This window comes from Triticum urartu, chromosome 5A (genome assembly GCF_056163025.1).
Source record: "Triticum urartu cultivar PI428250 chromosome 5A, HENAU_Tu73, whole genome shotgun sequence".
Lineage (NCBI taxonomy): Eukaryota > Viridiplantae > Streptophyta > Magnoliopsida > Poales > Poaceae > Triticum > Triticum urartu.
Window position 1 is genome coordinate 500167981 of NC_141877.1, and position 24281 is coordinate 500192261.

At 46.4% G+C, this 24281-nt stretch overlaps 2 protein-coding genes across 2 annotated transcripts; both read right to left on the reverse strand.

The window, feature by feature from the left end:
- Nucleotides 1–19690: 19690 nt before the first annotated feature.
- LOC125507212 (transcription factor bHLH14-like) lies at nucleotides 19691–20999 on the reverse strand. Its single transcript, XM_048671864.2, has one exon. It carries the CDS (start codon nucleotides 20923–20925, stop codon nucleotides 20086–20088), a length of 840 nt encoding a protein of 279 aa, XP_048527821.2. The 5' UTR covers nucleotides 20926–20999; the 3' UTR covers nucleotides 19691–20085.
- Nucleotides 21000–21268: 269 nt separating this feature from the next.
- Nucleotides 21269–21754, reverse strand: LOC147972268 (uncharacterized). Its single transcript, XM_087524282.1, has one exon. The coding sequence runs from the start codon at nucleotides 21752–21754 to the stop codon at nucleotides 21269–21271; it is 486 nt and encodes a 161-aa protein (XP_087380408.1).
- Between the last annotated feature and the right edge of the window lie 2527 nt (nucleotides 21755–24281).

A 24281-nucleotide genomic window follows, 5' to 3' on the forward strand; every position in this document is an offset into this window, starting at 1 on the left:
CATTAATGAAAGGAACAAGCTAAGGATGCCAACGTCAAGCAAGCCGAAGATTTAAAGGACGTACAAGCCCAATTGTCGGATGCATTGAAGGAGAACAGAAAGCTGAAAGGCAGCATATTCAGTATGTCCCTTAACCTAACTTTCATGCGGTTCTCTGATGGAAAGGTCTTACGAGATTTGTTCTTGTAGGTTTGTTAACTAGGCGGCCTGAGGGAGAAGTGTCCGGATTTCAAGGCGACTTGCTACAAGAGCTGTCTAAAGTGCACGAGCGAGCTCGGAAAGCAATGAGGAACATGACTAAGGCTTTATGTCCCTCCGATTCTCCTCCAGGAATGATGGATGAGCTCACGAATTTATTCAAGGGAGATCGCCTTCACTTTTAGCTATGGAAGGCATCATCATGTCGAGAAGGTGCACAAGAAGCCTGGGCCATGGTGAAAACGCGGTATACCGGACTTGATCCAAATCATATGGCCCGGGTCGGACCTCGGGGACCAGATGGACAAGAAATTCTTGTTAGCTTGGTGTATGACCAAGTGAAGATAGCCTCCAAATTTTCACAACGGGACTGTAAACTGGACAGTCGGCGTTCGATTCCATGTAACAATGTACTTTATCATCAAATTTATCTCCAGACAGAATTTAAAAGATTGTCACAGTAGACCTTCCACTTCACACTGCGAACCCCAAGGGTTGGAGTGTTTCCGGATACTTTATACGTGGTAAACACTAAGTATGTTCGGAAACTAGGCAATCTGGTCATAGTGCTTGAACAGACAAATTGTATTCGGGGAGTTATGTTATATTACTTTTTATCATAAGAAACATCTTCTAGATAGAATATTTCCATTAAGGGTTCCTCTCCCTAGGTCGGAATGCCTTATGTATACATGCCTAAGCCATGGTGCGAAAGAATCGTCGGAGTTTATGTATTTTGAGAGTTTATATTGAAACGAAGGTTGTTCGTCGTTTGTCCACCGACCAATTATTCCCTTAAGAACGCTATCTTTCGGCTTCACCCGTCTGAGGTACATATCCGGATGACCCGGTTGTAACAATCGCAGAGGTGCTCCCTTTATGCCCTAGCTGAACAAGTGGGGACGTAGGGCATAAGCACAGGAGTCAGGCAACCCAGCTTGGCAAAAACTTAGTCATAGAAGTGCATATAATGGCGAAGAGATCACGTATATGAGCAGACAACACATATATATGGTGAGCTTTATGCTCAAAATATTAATAAGCTTCTATTGAGGGAAGCCCCCCAGTTATGGTGGGATGTGTACATTTAAGGACGTACACGCCTCCTGTGTGCGGCTTACCTGAACACATGCTTAGAGATCGTAAAAAGAAATGAAAAAGAAAAAATTGAAATGGAGAAAAAGTGAACGAACAAAGGTATGTGTCCGGACTTAGGCGTAGAATCTTCGGAGCCTGGCAGTGTTCCATGGGTTGGGCTCTAAGCGATTTTCCGATGCATTTGGAAGGCGATAGGCTCCTCTAGTGAGAACTTCATCTATAATGAAGGGACCCTCCCATTTGGGCTTGAGCTTGTCCTTTTTCTTCTCTGGTAGGCGTAGAACGAGTTCTCCGACGTTGTAAGTCTTTGCCCGCACTTCTCTACTTTGGTATCTTCGAGATTGTTGCTGGTAGAATGCGGAATAGGCTTTTGCGACATCACGCTCCTCCTCCAGGCCGCCTAAGTCGTCCTATCGATCGAGCTTGGCCTCTTTCTCCTCATAAATGCGCACTAGAGGTGAGTCATGAATAATATCACAGGACAAGACAACCTCTTCTCCGTACACTATGAAGAACACTATGTATCTGGTCGTGCGATTGGGCGTGGTCCGCAGCCCCCAAAGTACAGAGTCGAGCTCCTAGACCCAGTGTTTATCTGACTCCTTCAGGGATCACACTAGTCTGGGTTTGATGCCTCTCATTATAAGGCCATTGGCCCGTTCAACTTGACCATTTGTTTGGGGGTGATACACGGAGGCGTAATCGAGTTTAATACCTAGACTAGCACACAAATTTTTCACCTCATTGGTTGTGAAGTTAGAGCCATTGTCAGTAATAATACTATGCGGGACACCGTAACGGTGTACAACACCCGGAGATAAAATCTATCACCGGTCCGGCTTCGGCCGTTTTTAGTGGTTTGGCCTCTATCCACTTAGTGAATTTATCCACCATAACCAGTAAATATTTCTTCTTATGGCTTCCCCCTTTAAGGAGTCCAACCATGTCTAGCCCCCAGACCGCGAAAGGCCAGGTAATGGGTATTGTTCTTAGGACTGTGGGTGGCATATGGCTTTCATTGGCAAAGAGTTGGCACCCGACACAGCGCTGTACAAGGGACTGTGCATCTGCACGGGCTGTCGGCCAGAAGAAACATGTACAAAAGGCCTTGCTTACAAGGGCCCGAGCTGCAGCGTGATGGCCGCTGAGGCCAGCATGTATTTCGGCCAAGAGTTCCCACCCCTCCTCTTCGGGGATACATCTTTGAAGGACTCCTTCTTGTAGCGCTCTCCTTCATGAACTTTGTAGGCTTTCGAGTGTCAAACAATACGACGAGCCTCATTCTGGTCATCAGGGAGCTCCCGCCTATTAAGGTAGGCCAAGAAAGGTTCGGCCATGGAGCGATTACCGCCATGATTACATGGGCGGAAGGTGTTGGTTCTGTGCCCGAGCCCCCGATGATATCCGAATCGTGTTCGGCATCCGGGGGTGTGATCGGCGCCGGACTGGTATTTCCACTCTCGTCTTGCCATACCACGGATGGCTTAAAGAGCCTTTTCGACGAAGGTGTTAGGCGGGATGGGGTCGCGTTTAGCACCCATTCTAGCAAGGATGTCCGCTACTTGATTACTTTCTCGGGCCACATGATGAAACTCGAGCCCCTCGAATCGAGCTGATGTTTTAAGTACGGCGTTGCGGTAAGCCGCCATCTTTGGATCTATTCCATCAAATTCTCTGTTTATTTGGGATATTGCGAGGTTCGAGTCCCTGCGCACCTCGAGGCATTGTATGCCCATAGAAACGGCCTTCCGGAGACCATGCAGTAGCGCCTCATATTCGGCTGCGTTGTTGGAGTCCGTATACATGATTTGTGATACGTAACAGACTATGTCCCCTGTAGGGGATGTTAGGATGACATCGGCCCCCAATCCGGCTAACATTTTGGAGCCGTCGAAGTACATCACCCAGTTGGAGTATGTTCGGTACTCTTTAGGGAGTTCGGCCTCCGTCCATTCGGCGACAAAGTCGGCCAACACCTAAGATTTAATAGCTCGGTGTGGTTTGTACGTTATTTCAAATGGTAAGAGCTCAATGGCCCATTTTGCAATGCGGCCGATGGCGTCTCGATTGTTTATTATATCATTGAGTGGTACCTCGGAGGCCACCATGATCGAGCACTCTTGAAATTAGTGTCGCAGCTTCCGAGATGCCATGAAAACTGCATACGCTATCTTTTGATAGTGCGGGTATCGGGATTTGCACGGTGTGAGAACCGCTGATACGTAGTATACGTGTTTTTGGAGTGGGAATTTATGTCCCTCTTCCTCTCATTCAACGACAAGTACTATGCTCACCACCTGGTGAGTTGCAGATATGTACAATAACATAGGTTTGCCGATGTTCGGTGCAGCAAGGATTGGGTTGTTTGCTAGCAAAGTTTTCATTTCCTCCAAACTGGTTGTTGCCGCGTCCGTCCACTCAAAGTGGTCGGTACATCAAAGCAGGCGATATAGCGGCAGCGCCTTCTCTCCCAATCTGGAGATAAAGTGGCTCAAGGTTGCCACGCACCCAACTAGTTTTTGGACCTGCTTTAGGTCTGTTGGTATTGCCAACTGTGAAAAGGCTTGGATTTTGGCTGGATTTGCTTTGGTTCCTCTATTAGAAACAATGAACCTGAGCAACTTTCCGGCCGGAATGCCGAAAACGCGTTTTTCTGAATTGAGCCGTATGTCATAAGTTCAAACGTTGTCAAATGTAAGACGCAAGTCATCCACCAATGATTCGACATGTTTAGTTTTGATGACTACATCATTGACATATGCCTCCACCGTCTTGCCAATTAGTTTTTCCAGGCATGTTTGAATCATGTGTTGGTAAGTAGCGTCGGTGTTTTTTAGTCCAAAAGGCATAGTGTTAAAGCAGAAAGGCCCGTATGGAGTGATGAATGCCTTTGTGGCCTGATCGGATTCCTTCATCTTAATCTGATGGTATCCGGAGTATGCGTCGAGAAAACACAGTGAATCGTGTCCTGCAGTTGCAGCGATGATTTGGTCAATGCGGGGCAGTGGGAAGGGTCCTTAGTGCAGGCCTTATTGAGGTCTTTGAAATCGACACAAAGGCGCTAGGATTTGTCCTTCTTTGGTACATGACCAGGTTCGCTAGCCAATTCGGGTGTTTTATCTCTCTAATGAACCTGGCTCCAAGTAGTTTGGCTAGCTCCTCCCCCATAGCTTGTCGCTTGGGTTCGGAAAATTACAGTAGCATTTGCTTAACTTGCTTGAATCCCTTTATTACGTTGAGGCTATGTTCGGCCAGTCTACGTGGGATTCCTAGCATATCTGAAGGATGCTAGACAAAGATGTCCCAATTCTCGTGCAGGAATGCTCTTAGAGCGGCATCGACCGTCGGGTCCAGCTGTGCTCCAATGGCCGTTGTTTTATTAGGATCCATCGAGTAGACTTGGAATTTGACTATTTCATTTGCTGGCTTGAAAGAAGTGGACTTAGGCCTTTTATCAAGGATTACGTCATCTCTATCCACTGTGGAACGCAAAGCGGTGAGCTCCTCGGCCGAAAGGGCCTCGGATAGTGCCTCGAGGGCCAGGGATGCGGCTTTGTTTTCGGCGTAGAGTGCTATGTTCGGATCACTGGTGATAGTGATAACTCCGTTGGGCCCGGGAATTTTGAGCTTCATGTACCCGTAATGGGGTATGGCTTGAAAGCGTGTGAGTGTGTCTCGCCCCAACAGGGCATGATATCCGCTGTTGAAACGTGCCACATGGAAGATTAACTCTTAGGACATGTATTTCTCTAGCGTGTCGAATACCACATCGAGTTTAATTTTCCCCGAGCATCGCGCTTTGCGACTGGGGATAATGCCTCGAAAGGTTGTACTGCTCTACTCGATGCAGCTCTTGCCTATTTGCATTTTATCAAGCGTGTCCTTGTAGATAAGGTTCAGTCCACTGCCGCCGTCCATGAGCACCTTAGTGAGTCAAAAGCCGTCCATAATTGGGTTTAGGACCAAAGCGGCTGGTGCTTGAACTGATCAGGCCCTTGGTTCATCGTTGGCGTTGAAAGTAATTGCCATGTCATTCCAAGGATTTATTGCGGCTACTTGGTTAACTTCGGCGAGGATGCAGAGCGCCCTTTTGCACCAATTATTTGAAGAAAAGGTCTCGTAGACCGTAAATACATTGAGATCGTCATCCTTCGAAGAGGACTTCTCTGGGGTGGTGTTGGTGAGGATAGCCTCACCGCTCTTAGCCACCTGCCGGAGTATCCAACACGCCCGAAGGTTGTGTGTTGGTTCGGTATTCGGCGTTGTGTGTATCTGACAGGGCTTGTCGAACCATTCCTCAAAGACGGTTCTATGTCCCGCTAAGGGCTTGATTTGCTTGTCCATGGGATGAAGATTAGGTGCCCCGTGAGGGTGCATCCTTTTTGCCCGTGCGATGGGAGGCTTGAAGGCGGGCGGGTCTCGCCGGAATGCCGAAAACGCGTTTTTCTGAATTGAGCCGTATGTCATAAGTTCAAACGTTGTCAAATGTAAGATGCAAGTCATCCACCAATGATTCGACATGTTTAGTTTTGATGACTACATCATTGACATATGCCTCCACCGTCTTGCCAATTAGTTTTTCCAGGCATGTTTGAATCATGTGTTGGTAAGTAGCGTCGGTGTTTTTTAGTCCAAAAGGCATAGTGTTAAAGCAGAAAGGCCCGTATGGAGTGATGAATGCCTTTGTGGCCTGATCGGATTCCTTCATCTTAATCTGATGGTATCCGGAGTATGCGTCGAGAAAACACAGTGAATCGTGTCCTGCAGTTGCAGCGATGATTTGGTCAATGCGGGGCAGTGGGAAGGGTCCTTAGTGCAGGCCTTATTGAGGTCTTTGAAATCGACACAAAGGCGCTAGGATTTGTCCTTCTTTGGTACATGACCAGGTTCGCTAGCCAATTCGGGTGTTTTATCTCTCTAATGAACCTGGCTCCAAGTAGTTTGGCTAGCTCCTCCCCCATAGCTTGTCGCTTGGGTTCGGAAAATTACAGTAGCATTTGCTTAACTTGCTTGAATCCCTTTATTACGTTGAGGCTATGTTCGGCCAGTCTACGTGGGATTCCTAGCATATCTGAAGGATGCTAGACAAAGATGTCCCAATTCTCGTGCAGGAATGCTCTTAGAGCGGCGTCGACCGTCGGGTCCAGCTGTGCTCCAATGGCCGTTGTTTTATTAGGATCCATCGAGTAGACTTGGAATTTGACTATTTCATTTGCTGGCTTGAAAGAAGTGGACTTAGGCCTTTTATCAAGGATTACGTCATCTCTATCCACTGTGGAACGCAAAGCGGTGAGCTCCTCGGCCGAAAGGGCCTCGGATAGTGCCTCGAGGGCCAGGGATGCGGCTTTGTTTTCGGCGTAGAGTGCTATGTTCGGATCACTGGTGATAGTGATAACTCCGTTGGGCCCGAGAATTTTGAGCTTCATGTACCCGTAATGGGGTATGGCTTGAAAGCGTGTGAGTGTGTCTCGCCCCAACAGGGCATGATATCCGCTGTTGAAACGTGCCACATGGAAGATTAACTCTTAGGACATGTATTTCTCTAGCGTGTCGAATACCACATCGAGTTTAATTTTCCCCGAGCATCGCGCTTTGCGACTGGGGATAATGCCTCGAAAGGTTGTACTGCTCTACTCGATGCAGCTCTTGCCTATTTGCATTTTATCAAGCGTGTCCTTGTAGATAAGGTTCAGTCCACTGCCGCCGTCCATGAGCACCTTAGTGAGTCAAAAGCCGTCCATAATTGGGTTTAGGACCAAAGCGGCTGGTGCTTGAACTGATCAGGCCCTTGGTTCGTCGTTGGCGTTGAAAGTAATTGCCATGTCATTCCAAGGATTTATTGCGGCTACTTGGTTAACTTCGGCGAGGATGCAGAGCGCCCTTTTGCACCAATTATTTGAAGAAAAGGTCTCGTAGACCGTAAATACATTGAGATCGTCATCCTTCGAAGAGGACTTCTCTGGGGTGGTGTTGGTGAGGATAGCCTCACCGCTCTTAGCCACCTGCCGGAGTATCCAACACGCCCGAAGGTTGTGTGTTGGTTCGGTATTCGGCGTTGTGTGTATCTGACAGGGCTTGTCGAACCATTCCTCAAAGACGGTTCTATGTCCCGCTAAGGGCTTGATTTGCTTGTCCATGGGATGAAGATTAGGTGCCCCGTGAGGGTGCATCCTTTTTGCCCGTGCGATGGGAGGCTTGAAGGCGGGCGGGTCTCGCCGGGCTGAATGGGCTCTCCACGGAAAAACTGCCGAGCTGGAGGATCTGCCCAAGAGCTAGGGCCCTTCTAGTGGTGATTTTTTTGTTGACGACAAGGCGAGCCATCAATCCTTCTATTGACGACATAGAGGAACTCCCAATGAAAGCACCAATGTGTTGGGTTTCGTAGTAATTTCAAAAAATTTCCTACGCACACGCAAGATCATGTGATGCATAGCAACGAGAGGGACAGTGCTGTCTACGTACCCAACGCAGACTGACTGCGGAAGCGCTAACACGACGTAGAGGAAGTAGTCGTACGTCTTCACGATCCAACCGATCAAGTACCGAAACTACGGCACCTCCAAGTTCGAGCACACGTTCAGCTCGATGACGATCCCCGGACTCCGATCCAGCAAAGTGTCGGGGAAGAGTTCCGTCAGCACGACGGCGTGGTGACGATCTTGATGCACTACAGCAGCAGGGCTTCGCCTAAACTCCGCTACAGTATTATCGAGGAATATGGTGGCAGGGGGCACCGCACACGGCTAAGGAATAGATCACGTGGATCAACTTGTGTCTAGAGGTGTCCCCTGCCTCCGTATATAAAGGAGTAGAGGGGGGAGGCTGGCCGGCCATAGAGGGAGGCGCAGGAGAGTCCTACTCCCTCTGGGAGTAGGATTCCCCCTCCAATCCTAGTCCAACTAGGATTCCTCGGAGGGGAAAAGAGGAGGAGGGGGCCGGCCACCTCTCCTAGTCCTAATAGGACTAGGGGAGGGGGGAGGCACGCAGCCCATCTAGGGCAGCCCCTTCTCTTTTCCACTAAGGCCCACTATGGCCCATTTAGCTCCCGGGGGGTTCCGGTAACCCTCCCGGTATTCCGGTAAAATCCCGATTTCACCCGGAACACTTCCGATATCCAAATATAGGCTTCCAATATATCAATCTTTACGTCTCGACCATTTCGAGACTCCTCGTCATGTCCGTGATCACATCCGGGACTCCGAAAAACCTTCGGTACATCAAAATGCATAAACTCATAATGTAACTGTCATCGTAACCTTAAGCGTGCGGACCCTACGGGTTCGAGAACAATGTAGACATGACCGAGACACGTCTCCGGTCAATAACCAATAGCGGGACCTGGATGCCCATATTGGCTCCTACATATTCTACGAAGATCTTTATCGGTCAGACCGCATAACAACATACGTTGTTCCCTTTGTCATCGGTATGTTACTTGCCCGAGATTTGATCGTCGGTATCCAATACCTAGTTCAATCTCGTTACCGGCAAGTCTCTTTACTCGTTCCGTAATACATCATCTCACAACTACCATATTAGTTGTAATGCTTGCAAGGCTTATGTGATGTGTATTACCGAGAGGGCCCAGAGATACCTCTCCGACAATCAGAGTGACAAATCCTAATCTCGAAATACGCCAACCCAACATCTACCTTTGGAGACACCTGTAATGCTCCTTTATAATCACTCAGTTATGTTGTGACGTTTGGTAGCACCCAAAGTGTTCCTCCGGCAAACGGGAGTTGCATAATCTCATAGTCATAGGAACATGTATAAGTCATGAAGAAAGCAGTAGCAACATACTAAACGATCTGGTGCTAAGCTAATGGAATGGGTCATGTCAATCAGATCATTCAACTAATGATGTGACCTCGTTAATCAAATAACAACTCATTGTTCATGGTTAGGAAACATAACCATCTTTGATTGACGAGCTAGTCAAGTAGAGGCATACTAGTGACAATTTGTTTGTCTATGTATTCACACATGTATTATGTTTCCGGTTAATACAATTCTAGCATGAATAATAAACATTTATCATGATTATAAGGAAATAAATAATAACTTTATTATTGCCTCTAGGGCATATTTCCTTCAGTCTCCCACTTGCACTAGAGTCAATAATCTAGATTACACTGTAATGATTCTAACACCCATGGAGCCTTGGTGCTGATCATGTTTTGCTCGTGGAAGAGGCTTAGTCAATGGGTCTGCAACATTCAGATCCGTATGTATCTTGCAAATCTCTATGTCTCCCACCTGGACTAGATCCCGGATGGAATTGAAGCGTCTCTTGATGTGTTTGGTCCTTTTGTGAAATCTGGATTCCTTTGCCAAGGCAATTGCACCAGTATTATCACAAAATATTTTCATTGGACCCGATGCACTAGGTATGACACCTAGATCGGATATGAACTCCTTCATCCAGACTCCTTCGTTCGCCGCTTCCGAAGCAGCTATGTACTCCGCTTCACATGTAGATCCCGCTACGACGCTTTGTTTAGAATTGCACCAACTGACAGCTCCACCGTTTAATGTAAACACGTATCCGGTTTGCGATTTAGAATCGTCCGGATCAGTGTCAAAGCTTGCATCAACGTAACCTTTTACGGTGAGCTTTTTGTCACCTCCATATACGAGAAACATATCCTTAGTCCTTTTCAGGTATCTAAGAATGTTCTTGACCGCTGTCCAGTGATCCACTCCTAGATTACTTTGGTACCTCCCTGCTAAACTTATAGCAAGGCACACATCAGGTCTGGTACACAGCATTGCATACATGATAGAGCCTATGGCTGATGCATAGGGAACATCTTTCATATTCTCTCTATCTTCTGCGATGGTCGGGCATTGAGTCTTACTCAACTTCACACCTTGTAACACAGGCAAGAACCCTTTCTTTGCTTGATCCATTTTGAACTTCTTCAAAATTTTGTCAAGGTATGTGCTTTGTGAAATTCCAATTAAGCGTCTTGATCTATCTCTATAGATCTTAATGCCTAATATGTAAGCAGCTTCACCGAGGTCTTTCATTGAAAAACTTTTATTCAAGTATCCCTTTATGCTATCCAGAAATTCTATATCATTTCCAATCAGCAATATGTCATCCACATATAATATCAGAAATGCTACAGAGCTCCCACTCACTTTCTTGTAAATACAGGCTTCTCCGAAAGTCTGTATAAAACCAAATGCTTTGATCACACTATCAAAGCGTTTATTCCAACTCCGAGAGGCTTGCACCAGTCCATAAATGGATCGCTGGAGCTTGCACACTTTGTTAGGTCCCTTTGGATCGACAAAACCTTCCGGTTGCATCATATACAACTCTTCTTCCAGAAATCCATTCAGGAATGCAGTTTTGACATCCATCTGCCAAATTTCATAATCATAAAATGCGGCAATCACTAACATGATTCGGACGGACTTAAGCATCGCTACGGGTGAGAAGGTCTCATCGTAGTCAATCCCTTGAACTTGCCGAAAACCTTTTGCGACAAGTCGAGCTTTGTAGACAGTAACATTACCATCAGCGTCAGTCTTCTTCTTAAAGATCCATTTATTCTTAATTGCTTGCCGATCATCGGGCAAGTCAACCAAAGTCCATACTTTGTTCTCATACATGGATCCCATCTTAGATTTCATGGCTTCAAGCCACTTTGCGGAATCTGGGCTCACCATCGCTTCTTCATAGTTCGTAGGTTCATCATGATCTAGTAGCATGACTTCCAGAACCGGATTACCGTACCACTCTGGCGCGGATCTTACTCTGGTTGATCTACGAGGTTCAGTAGTATCTTGATCTGAAGTTTCATGATCATTATCATTGGCTTCCTCACTAGCTGGTGTAGGTGTCACAGAAACAGTTTTCTGTGATGAACTACTTTCCAGTAAGGGAGCAGGTACAGTTACCTCATCAAGTTCTACTTTTCTCCCACTCACTTCTTTCGAGAGAAACTCCTTCTCAAGAAAGTTTCCGAATTTAGCAACAAAGGTCTTGCCTTCGGATCTGTGATAGAAGGTGTATCCAATAGTTTCCTTTGGATATCCTATGAAGACACATTTCTCCGATTTGGGTTCGAGCTTATCAGGTTGAAGTTTTTTCACATAAGCATCGCAACCCCAAACTTTCAGAAACGACAACTTTGGTTTCTTGCCAAACCACAGTTCATAAGGCGTCGTCTCAACGGATTTTGATGGTGCCCTATTTAACGTGAATGCAGCCGTCTCTAGAGCATAACCCCAAAACGATAGAGGTAAATCAGTAAGAGACATCATAGATCACACCATATCTAGTAAAGTACGATTACGACGTTCGGACACACCATTACGCTGTGGTGTTCCGGGTGGCGTGAGTTGCGAAACTATTCCACAGTTTTTCAAATGTACACCAAACTCGTAACTCAAATATTCTCCTCCACGATCACATCGTAGAAACTTTATTTTCTTGTTACGATGATTTTCAACTTCACTCTGAAATTCTTTGAACTTTTCAAATGTTTCAGACTTATGTTTCATTAAGTAGATATATCCATATCTGCTCAAATCATCTGTGAAGGTGAGAAAATAACGATATCCGCCATGAGCCTCAATATTCATCGGACCACATACATCGGTATGTATGATTTCCAACAAATCTGTTGCTCTCTCCATAGTACCGGAGAACGGTGTTTTAGTCATCTTGCCCATGAGGCACGGTTCGCAAGTACCAAGTGATTCATAATCAAGTGGTTCCAAAAGTCCATCAGTATGGAGTTTCTTCATGCGCTTTACACCGATATGACCTAAACGACAGTGCCACAAATAAGTTGCACTTTCATTATCAACTCTGCATCTTTTGGTTTCAACATTATGAATATGTGTATTACTACTATCGAGATTCAATAAAAATAGACCACTCTTCAAGGGTGCATGACCATAAAAGATATTACTCATATAAATAGAACAACCATTATTCTCTGATTTAAATGAATAACTGTCTCGCATTAAACAAGATCCAGATATAATGTTCATGCTCAACGCTGGCACCAAATAACAATTATTTAGGCCTAATATTAATCCCGAAGGTAGATGTAGAGGTAGCGTGCCGACCGCGATCACATCGACTTTGGAACCGTTTCCCACGCGCATCGTCACCTCGTCCTTTGCCAGTGCCCGCTTATTCCGTAGTCCCTGTTTCGAGTTGCAAATATTAGCAACAGAACCAGTATCAAATACCCAGGTGCTACTGCGAGCTCTAGTAAGGTACACATCAATAACATGTATATCACATATACCTTTGTTCACCTTGCCATCCTTCTTATCCGCCAAATACTTGGGGCAGTTCCGCTTCCAGTGACCAGTCTGCTTGCAGTAGAAGCACTCAGTTTCAGGCTTAGGTCCAGACTTGGGTTTCTTCTCTTGAGCAGCAACTTGCTTGCCGTTCTTTTTGAAGTTCCCCTTCTTCTTCCCTTTGCCCTTTTTCTTGAAACTAGTGGTCTTGTTAACCATCAACACTTGATGCTCCTTCTTGATTTCTACCTCCGCAGCTTTCAGCATTGCGAAGAGCTCGGGAATAGTCTTGTTCATCCCTTGCATATTACAGTTCATCACGAAGCTCTTGTAGCTTGGTGGCAGTGATTGGAGAATTCTGTCAATGACGCAATCATCCGGAAGATTAACTCCCAATTGAATCAAGTGATTATTATACCCAGACATTTTGAGTATATGCTCACTGACAGAACTGTTCTCCTCCATCTTGCAGCTATAGAACTTATTGGAGACTTCATATCTCTCAATCCGGGCATTTGCTTGAAATATTAACTTCAACTCCTGGAACATCTCATATGCTCCATGACGTTCAAAACGTCGTTGAAGTCCCGATTCTAAGCCGTAAAGCATGGCACACTGAACTATCGAGTAGTCATCAGCTTTGCTCTGCCAGACGTTCATAACATCTGGTGTTGCTCCAGCAGCAGGCCTGGCACCCAGCGGTGCTTCCAGGACGTAATTCTTCTGTGCAGCAATGAGGATAATCCTCAAGTTACGGACCCAGTCCGTGTAATTGCTACCATCATCTTTCAACTTTGCTTTCTCAAGGAACGCATTAAAATTCAACGGAACAACAGCACGAGCCATCTATCTACAATTAACATAAACAAGCAAGATACTATCAGGTACTAAGTTCATGATAAATTTTAAGTTCAATTTAATCATATTAAGAACTCCCACTTAGATAGACATCCTCTAATCCTCTAAGTGATCATGTGATCCAAATCAACTAAACCATGTCCGATCATCACGTGAGATGGATTAGTTTCATCGGTGAACATCATTATGTTGATCATATCTACTATATGATTCATGCTCGACCTTTCGGTCTCCGTGTTCCGAGGCCATATCTGTATATGCTTGGCTCGTCAAGTATAACCTGAGTATTCCGCGTGTGCAACTGTTTTGCACCCGTTGTATTTGAACGTAGAGCTTATCACACCCGATCATCACGTGGTGTCTGGGCACGACAAACTTTGGCAACGGTGCATACTCAGGGAGAACACTTCTTGATAATTTAGTGAGAGATCATCTTATAATGCTACCGTCAATCAAAGCAAGATAAGATGCATAAAAGGATAAACATCACATGCAATCAATATAAGTGATATGATATGGCCATCATCATCTTGTGCTTGTGATCTCCATCTCCGAAGCACCGTCATGATCACCATCGTCACCGGCGCGACACCTTGATCTCCATCGTAGCATCGTTGTCGTCTCGCCAATCTTATGCTTCCACGACTATCACTACCGTTTAGTAATATTACATCGCGATTGCATTGCATACAATAAAACGACAACCATATGGCTCCTGCCAGTTGCCGATAACTCGGTTACAAAACATGATCATCTCATACAATAAAATTCAGCATCATGCCTTGACCATATCACATCACAACATGCCCTGCGAAAACAAGTTAGACGTCCTCTACTTTGTTGTTGCATGTTTTACGTGGCTGCTACGGGCTTAAGTAAGAACCAATCTCACCTACGCATCAAAACCACAACGATAGTTTGTCAAATAGACTCCGTTTTAACCTTCGCAAGGGCCGGGCGTAGCCATACTTGGTTCAACTAAAGTTGGAGAGACAGTCGCCCGCAAGCCATCTATGTGCAAAGCACGTCGAGGGAACCGGTCTCGCGTAAGCGTACGCGTAATGTTGGTCCGGGTCGTCTCGTCCAACAATACCGCCGAACCAAAGTATGACATGCTGGTAGGCAGTATGACTTGTATCGTCCACAACTCACTTGTGTTCTACTCGTGCATATAACATCAACATAAATAACCTAGGCTCGGATGCCACTGTTGGGTTTCGTAGTAATTTCAAAAAAATTCCTACGCACACGCAAGATCATGTGATGCATAGCAACGAGAGGGAGAGTGCTGTCTACGTACCCAACGCAGACCGACTGCGGAAGCGCTGACACGACGTAGAGGAAGTAGTCGTACGTCTTCACGATCCAACCGATCAAGTACCGAAACTACGGCACCTCCGAGTTCGAGCACACGTTCAGCTCGATGACGATCCCCGGACTCCGATCCAGCAAAGTGTCGGGGAAGAGTTCCGTCAGCACGACGGCGTGGTGACGATCTTGATGCACTACAGCAGCAGGGCTTCGCCTAAACTCCGCTACAGTATTATCGAGGAATATGGTGGCAGGGGGCACCGCACACGGCTAAGGAATAGATCACGTGGATCAACTTGTGTCTAGAGGTGTCCCCTGCCTCCGTATATAAAGGAGTAGAGGGGGGAGGCTGGCCGGCCATAGAGGGAGGCGCAGGAGAGTCCTACTCCCTCTGGGAGTAGGATTCCCCCTCCAATCCTAGTCCAACTAGGATTCCTCGGAGGGGAAAAGAGGAGGAGGGGGCCGGCCACCTCTCCTAGTCCTAATAGGACTAGGGGAGGGGGGGAGGCGCGCAGCCCATCTAGGGCAGCCCCTTCTCTTTTCCACTAAGGCCCACTATGGCCCATTTAGCTCCCGGGGGGTTCCGGTAACCCTCCCGGTATTCCGGTAAAATCCCGATTTCACCCGGAACACTTCCGATATCCAAATATAGGCTTCCAATATATCAATCTTTACGTCTCGACCATTTCGAGACTCCTCTTCATGTCCGTGATCACATCCGGGACTCCGAACAACCTTCGGTACATCAAAATGCATAAACTCATAATGTAACTGTCATCGTAACCTTAAGCGTGCGGACCCTACGGGTTCGAGAACAATGTAGACATGACCGAGACACGTCTCCGGTCAATAACCAATAGCGGGACCTGGATGCCCATATTGGCTCCTACATATTCTACGAAGATCTTTATCGGTCAGACCGCATAACAACATACGTTGTTCCCTTTGTCATCGGTATGTTACTTGCCCGAGATTTGATCGTCGGTATCCAATACCTAGTTCAATCTCGTTACCGGCAAGTCTCTTTACTCGTTCCGTAATACATCATCTCACAACTACCATATTAGTTGTAATGCTTGCAAGTCTTATGTGATGTGTATTACCGAGAGGGCCCAGAGATACCTCTCCGACAATCAGAGTGACAAATCCTAATCTCGAAATACGCCAACCCAACATCTACCTTTGGAGACACCTATAATGCTCCTTTATAATCACTCAGTTACGTTGTGACGTTTGGTAGCACCCAAAGTGTTCCTCCGGCAAACAGGAGTTGCATAATCTCATAGTCATAGGAACATGTATAAGTCATGAAGAAAGCAGTAGCAACATACTAAACGATCTGGTGCTAAGCTAATGGAATGGGTCATGTCAATCAGATCATTCAACTAATGATGTGACCTCGTTAATCAAATAACAACTCATTGTTCATGGTTAGGAAACATAACCATCTTTGATTGACGAGCTAGTCAAGTAGAGGCATACTAGTGACAATTTGTTTGTCTATGTATTCACACATGTATTATGTTTCTGGTTAATACAATTCTAGCATGAATAATAAACATTTATCATGATTATAAGGAAATAAATAATAACTTTATTATTGCCTCTAGGGCATATTTCCTTCACAATGTCGGTGTCAAAATCGGCTGATCTCAGGTAGGGGGTCCCGAACTGTGCATCTGAGGATCGAAGATAACAGGAGACAGGAGACACAATGTTTACCTAGGTTCGGGCCCTCTTAATGGAGGTAATACCCTACTTGCTGCTTGATTGACTTTGATGAGTATAGGGTTTACAAGAGTTGATCTACGTCGAGATCATAATGGCTAAACCCTAGATGTCTAGCCTATATGATTATGATTGCCTCTACGGACTAAACCCACCGATTTATATAGACACCGGAGGGGCCTAGGGTTGTACAAAGTCGGTTTACAGAGAAAGGAAACTTCATATCCGAACGCCAGGCTTGCCATCCACGCAAGGGAGAGTCCCATCCGGACACGGGGGGGGGGGGGGGGGGGGGGGGCTTCAGTCTTGTATCTTCACGGCCCATTAGTCCGGCCCATATCACATAGCCCGACCATCCGAGGACCCCCTAATCCAGGACTCCCTTACCAATGCCTTCCCCTAGGCCCAAATCATGGTGAAGTGTTGTGTAGTCGACGTTCACATAACACCACTAGAGGAGAGACAACATACATCTCAACAAAATATCGAACGAGTACCAAATTCACATGATTACTTATAACAAGACTTTTTCCATATCCTTAGGAACAAATGTAACTACTCACAAAGCATATTCATGTTCATAATCATAGGAGTAATTATTATCATTAAAGATCTGAACATATGATCTTCCACCGAATAAACCAACTAGCATCAACTACAAGGAGTAATCAACACTACTAGCAACCCACAGGTATCAATCTGAGGTTTTGAGACAAAGATCAGATACAAGAGATGAACTAGGGTTTGAGAGGAGAATGGTGCTGGTGAAGATGTTGATGGAGATTGACCCCCTTTCGATGAGAGGATCATTGGTGATGACGATGGTTTCGATTTCCCCCTCTGGGAGGGAAGTTTCCCCGACAGATCAGCTCCGCCGGAGCCCTAGATTGGTTCTACCCAAGTTCCACCTCGAGACGGCGGCGCTTCGTCCCGAAAGCTTCCTCTTGAATTTTTTCAGGTAAAATCCCTTGATATAGCAGAAGATGGGCACCGGGGGCCTGCCAGGTGGACGGCAAGGCAGGGGGCGTGCCCAAGGGGTAGGGTGCACCCCCCACCCATGTGGTTGCGTGGTGGGTCCCCTCTGGTGCTTTCTTCGCCCAATATTTTTTATATATTCCAAAATAATTTTCCGTGAAGTTTTAGGACTTTTGGACTTGTGCAGAATAGGTCTCTCAGATTTGCTCCTTTTCCAGTCCAGAATTCCAGCTGCCGGCATTCTCTCTCCTCATGTAAACCTTGTAAAATAAGAGAGAAAAGGTATAAGTATTATACCATAATGTGTAATAACAGCCCATAATGCAATAACTATCAATATAAAAGCATGATGCAAAATGGACGTATGAGGCCCATGGAGGTCTCCTCCACCTCCTCTCAACTCTATAAATAGTCAGATATTCCCAAACCCCTAGCGGCCGGCGCAAGTTCCAGAACCATGAGATCCAATCTAGACCCCTATTCTGGAACATGATCATGGAGGGGTTCATCATCCTTATTGGTGCTCCTCCGATGATGCGTGAGTCGTTCACCATAGACCTACGGGTCCGTAGGCAGTAGCTAGATGGCTTCTTCTCTTTTTTTGATTCTTAATACAATGTTCTTCTCGATGTTCTTGGAGATCTATATGATGTAATGACTTTTTGCGGTGTGTTTGTTGGGATCCGATGAATTGCGAGTTTATGATTAGATCTATCTATGAATATTATTTGAGTCCTCTTTGATCTCTTATATGCATGATTATTATAGACTCGTATTTCTTCTCCAAAACTTTGGTTTGGTTTGGCCAACTAGATTGATTTTTGTTGCAATGTGAAGAGGGGCTTTGTGATGGATTCGATCTTGCAGTGTCCTCACCCAGTGACAGAAGGGGTAGCGTGGCACGTATGTATCGTTGCTATTAAACATAAAAACTTGGGGTCTATTCCTACATTAATAGATCTTGTCGACATCATGTCATCGTTCTTATTGCATTACTCCGTTTCTCCATGAACTTAATACACTAGATGCAGGCAGGAGTCGGTCTACTAATCTTGGATGTGATGTCTATATACATGTTCATTGCTTTGGATATCGTCATAATTATTTGCTCTTATATCAATTGCCCAACAGTAATTTGTTTACCCATCGTATGCTATTTTCTCAAGAGAAGCCACCAGTGAAATCTACAGCCCTCGGATCTATCTTTTATCATATTGCTTTCAGATCTATTATTCCAAAAACCCAAAAATACCTTGCTTAACTTTTTTCTTTACTTATTTTATTTTGTGTTTTTGCTAGATCCAATTATACAATCTTATAGAAATCAATCTATCTTTTTACGGTGGAGGGATTGACAACCCCTCTTACTTGTCAGGTTACAAGTATTTGTTCTTTGTGTGTAGGTACCGTTTATATGGTGTTGCTTGGTTCTCCTACTGGACTGATAACCTTGGTTTCATAACTGAGGAAAATACCTACCGTAGCTATACTGCATCATCTCTTCCTCTTTGGAGAAATATTGACACCCCCCCCCCCCCCGGCCCTCCCGCCCCCTCTTGTCGACAATACCGATCCTTAATTTCAAAGTCCCACAGTCACTAAAACCCCTTATAATCTTTATGATAAATTATATCTGAATCAAAGAGCCATTAGTTTTCCTAATACCGAAACCAAGGTGCCATCATGTATCGAACTAGAAGATAACCGGTGCGTTGCGCGGGATGATAGAGTGAAAATATGAATACTTAGCTTGATGATATGAATAATTGTGAGAATGATGTGGTGGCCAATGATTTGGCAGCCATGCCTGATTTGTTGATGTAAAAGGGTTGCATGCATGGAAAAATATTTAGTGGGGTCGTGAATTAATGGCGTGGCATACATGCATGGTTGCAACTATTTAAGAATAGAAGATTATAGAGAGCCCATTAGATTGATCTTAGAGGGTGTTTGTTTGCTGGGACTTATTGGTCTAGCAACTTAAATAAGTCCCTATAAGTCTCATCTAAACCAAACAGGAGGGACTTATAGGGACTTAAAGTGGACATATGGGACTTATGAAATAAGACTCTCAAGGAGGGACTTATAGGGACTTATAGTTATAATATGGCCTTATAGAGACTTATAAGTTACAGGACCCAAACAGGTAGGGACTTTTTAGGGACTTGAGACTTATAAGTTGGGACTAAAAAAAGTCTTAGGACTTATGAACCAAACAGGGCCTAAGCTCGTTCTGTTCAACCGAACATTCATGATTCATCTCTAGCAGCACAAGATACACCAATACAAGTACTACTTAAGTTGTCAAAAATACAGGACATGTATATATTACACAATAGTATAACAAGCACTCTCCATTCAAAATGAAAAAAAAAAATCAACGGTACAACAAGCATATAACACTAGCAACACACGTGCGTACATATACCCAATCCGTACGTATAGATCCAAACAAGCCTTCACTGGTCACTGTTTACAATATAGATCTTGGAACGAAGTGATGTTGAATCAGTTGCTCTGATTTATTCCATGGAGACACGAAGCAAAGGCGTCAGATTTACCATGCATGGCATCGGCCGTACGCGGGAGTTGTCTCGTGAGTCGTGATGTTCACGAGATAACGTAGGGGAGCTCTAGGCTCTATAGCTAGGTGCTGTCGCGTAGCCGCTGGAGTAGTGCGGAGCGGAGGGCGGCGCCGTCGTTGTGCTGCAGCGCGGCTGGCACGTCCACGACGACGTCCTGCACCGTCGCGCCCTGCACGCGGCTCACGCACGCGTGCTGCACCTGCAGCTCCAGCGACCGGAGCGCGCTCATCAGCCGCGCCGGCGCGTGCGGGGCGGACCCCGCGGCCGTGGCCACGCGCACTGCGGCGGCGTCTCGCCCCACCATCCGCACCTCCACCGTCTCGTCACCTGCTAGAAAGTTCTGGAAGGAGGCGCCGCCACCGCCAAGGGAGGCCGAGTTAGTGTCCCACCTCGCGGCGGCCGCCTGCTTGCTCTCGTCCTCGAGCCGGGCCACACGGGCGCGTAGCTCGGCGATGTATGCGGCGGCGTCGGCGAGGAGGGAGGCCTTGTCCATGCGGGACACGGTGGGGACTGCAGCGCGCAGGTCGCAGAACCGGCGGTTCAGTTTGTCGCGGCGCTGCCGCTCGGCCTCAACGTGGCTGACAGTGGGGCCCTCGGGGCGTGGCCCGGGCTTCCTCCCACGCCGCTTGGCCGCCGGCCGCGGCGTCGACTCCGTGGAGGCAGGGAGGCTCGCCGCGGGGAGCTCCGAGAGCTCGGAGTCCGGGGACAGCAGGGACCCCGCGGGCCACAGGTCCCCCGTGTCCTCGCTCTTTGCCGGCACGACGACGTCGCCGAGCAACCATTGCTCGGGGACCTCGCAGGAAGTGAACTCAATAAACTGGTGGTGGTGGTGCTCGTACTGGCCGGACGGCGGCGAGACTGGGAAGAAGGAGGAGCACGGGGAGAGCAGCTCGTCGTCCATAGCCGGCGCAACGTGCGTGCGTGTCGCTCCAAGAACTCGCAAGTGGAGATGCGTACCTGTAGTTCCACTCCGCTATGGCCATGTATTTATACCGGTGGCACATTAGCGGCTGAGACCTTGCATATACGTTTATCTCACGGAAATGGCTTCCTTCGTTATCGATTTATCTTTGCCCCGCAAAAAACATGTCCATGTGGGCCCGGGCTTGAGATCTTGATTGAGCCAATAGATAACAATTAGGTTAGCTAGCAGTTGTGTAGTCACTAATCAGTTTTTTTTTTTGCGTGAAAGAAACTTATCATTCATCCGTCGTTATGTTTACATTCAGAAATGACAATGCTAGCTATTTCCATAAGGGAGTTTCGAAGCCAACAAGCTGTTGCGAGCGCCCCATACAAGCAAGGGTGTGACTCGCTACATTCGCATGTCTACTGATTTTAGCTAGACTAATGTTCCTTTCATGAGCCAGAATCCTTTTAATCTCACTGACCTGATTCGCATACCTCGAGCGCTCAACATCTTTAGACTGCATCATCTTCAACAACTCAGCGCAGTCCGTCTCCACAACCAACAGCAAATTGGACCAGTGGAGCGCAAGTCGAAGCCCTTTGTCCATGGCCGCCATCTCCGCTTTCAGAGGATCACCACAATTAAAGACCACCCGTGTCGCAGCGAAGATGACCACTCCTTCATGATCCTGCAGGATCATCCCAGCCCCGGCTGTACCATCCTCATTCAAGAAAGCACCATCTATATTCAACTTAGCATAATTCACATCAGGGGCCTTCCATTGCGGCGTTATTGTTGTTTTATGTGTGTTCTTTGACATGCTTCCCAGGTAATTGATCACTTGCTTACCCTTCGTAACGTCCGCTTCAGGATGCTGCCGTATTGCAAGTAGTGTAGTGATATAACTCGAGAGGAAACGACGCGAGACCTCAATCGGGATCAGGGGTTTATAATGTGTAGTCACTAATCGGTTAGTCAGTATGTGAGAAAATGAGAGAAGAAACGAGCAAGTTAAACTGCAGTGATGAGCTAGACAACCAATAACCTGCACATACATATTGAAAATGGATAATCACTTACTCACAAGAAGTCGTCGACGTGCCACTGTCATTGCTCCTAAATCGGAGCTGACTCGGCCTTGTCGATTACAGCCAGGAAGTTTTCGTGCACGTGCCCCTAAGGACTAGCGCCGTGGAGCCACGGTCGTCGTCGTTGAACCCTTGCATAGACCTGAAGCACCTGACACCAAAACTCGCCACATGATGAGAAACCCTAACCTCATCGTCTGAAGAAGACGACAGGAATCTACGTCGGAGCTTCATCGACTACGTCCAGACAGACGAACCAGGAGGATCAGAGTCCGGAAGACTGACTCGAAGAAAAAGCGTTGCCGTCAGCTTGAGCGCTGCACCTGTGAGGAATAAAAAGCCTAACCTAAACTACTAACTGGAGTGAAGCCATCGAAATTCCCCTCCGAGCCACTGGCCACCGAAGCGGCAGATAGAGGGGAGGTGAACCCACGGGCTCGCCGGTGAATATTGGATGGGAGAGTTTTCCCTAGCCGTCCCTAGGGTTAAGATGGAAACGACTCACCAAGATTTTTTTTTCTTACCTGCGGGAAATGACCTTGATCGAGAATTTTGACATAAAACACATCATTTAAGTTAACTACGGCAAATCATGCATGTAGAGGATGAATTCAAGTATATATGTGCAAGTTAATTTTGAAACTTAAACATAAACATAATCATTTAAGTTTCAAGATTGTTGTTTCGATATACTCCTCCTTCCAAAATATATGTCTTTTTAGAGATTCAAATTGAGATTACATATGGAGCAAAATGAATGAATTTAGACATTAAATTATATATAAATACATGCGTATGTAGTTCTTATTGAAATCTTTAAAAGGACTTATATTTAGGAACGGAGGAAGTAAGTTTTTGTGACTTATACTATGCTTCGACTAATTTGCATTTACATCCACATACTTGTATCCATTCTCTACATGATTATCACAAAAAGAGAACCATATATTTCTTAAAACACGAGTAAACGGCAGGGTCAGCCTATTGTCCCAAGCCATGCATGCAGCAACTATCTAGCCTTACGGTTTTTTTAAAGAAAAATCTAGCCTTACGTATGTGTGTGATCTATTGACCTTTCTCCCAAGGGATGCATGCAGGGCCTAGTTCGATCTGCCAGCTACAGCCATGGGCCATGAAAGCACCTGGGCCGATGGGGCAAAAGGTGCCGGGCCAGCTGGGCTTGATGCATTACGTTTTTTAACTTCCTATGCAAAATGGGAAATAATTTGCGGATGCAAGCAGTATGTTTGCACCACAAACAGATGGCACTGACTATGTAGATGTTGGTTTGAACAAGCCGAGGTCCCGAATTGCAGCGGCGCCCCCTTGTTCGTCTGTATGGATACCACCGCCGGAGGATCACTCGAAGATACATGTGGATGCAGCAATTCCACGTGCAGGAGGGTATGGAGCGGTAGGAGCTGTGTGCCACGATTTCTCAGGAATTTCTCAGGGAGCATCTGTGGTTGTCTTCAGAAAACATTGATGACCCTGAAGTTCTCAAAGCCATGGCGATTAGCGAAGCACTAGCATTGTAAGACGATCTATGCATTCAAAGAATTCAAGTGGCCTCAGATTGCAAGAGGACAATGAAAGCTATCAAGGGAGGGACAGCGGCACCTTTATGGAGCAATTGTCCATGAAATCAAGGCCCGGGCTACGTCTTTTAATTCTTGTATCTTTAGGTATAAATTTAGAACCTCAAGTACCAAGGCTCACAAACAAGCAAAGCATGGACGCTCAAGGTTGGCCGCCATGTTTGATTAGGTCAATCCGGAGAACTTTTATTCGTCCATGTAAATTGTGTGACGTTTAAATAAAGCTTTGCGAGTTTGCCTAAAAAAATGTAGATGTTGGCTAAAAACTAATTGGGACTCGGTCGATTTTGCTGGACCGTTAGATTTTCATCCAACGACCATCCAACCTTTGTCTTTCTTCAGCGCCTCCTCTTTTGACCTATTGATCGGTGCCGTCTACGGCACTCCTGCACGCGCCTTGTTGTTACACCATGTTCTCGTTGTTGACTCTGTCGCGTTGCCACCATTCCGGCATTCCCTCTAACCCTCCCCCCTCTCCACCATCACCATCCTTCTTCTCCGGTACCCGTAGCCCACCCTGCTTCCCGAAAGTCAAGCCTCCCACTTGCTCTCATCGGGAACGTCATGGCTGCGACATCCCTATCTCCACCTCACTGAAGCCTCGAGTTCACCCGAGACGGGTATGCGGCTGACCTCGTCGGCCTCGGAGCTTCAGGCTGCC

What these genes read in the sequence shown, in the direction of transcription:
- LOC125507212 (XM_048671864.2), bottom strand. Translation starts at nt 20,925, where the DNA reads ATGGACGACGAGCTGCTCTCCCCGTGCTCCTCCTTCTTCCCAGTCTCG.
- LOC147972268 (XM_087524282.1), bottom strand. Translation starts at nt 21,754, where the DNA reads ATGTCAAAGAACACACATAAAACAACAATAACGCCGCAATGGAAGGCC.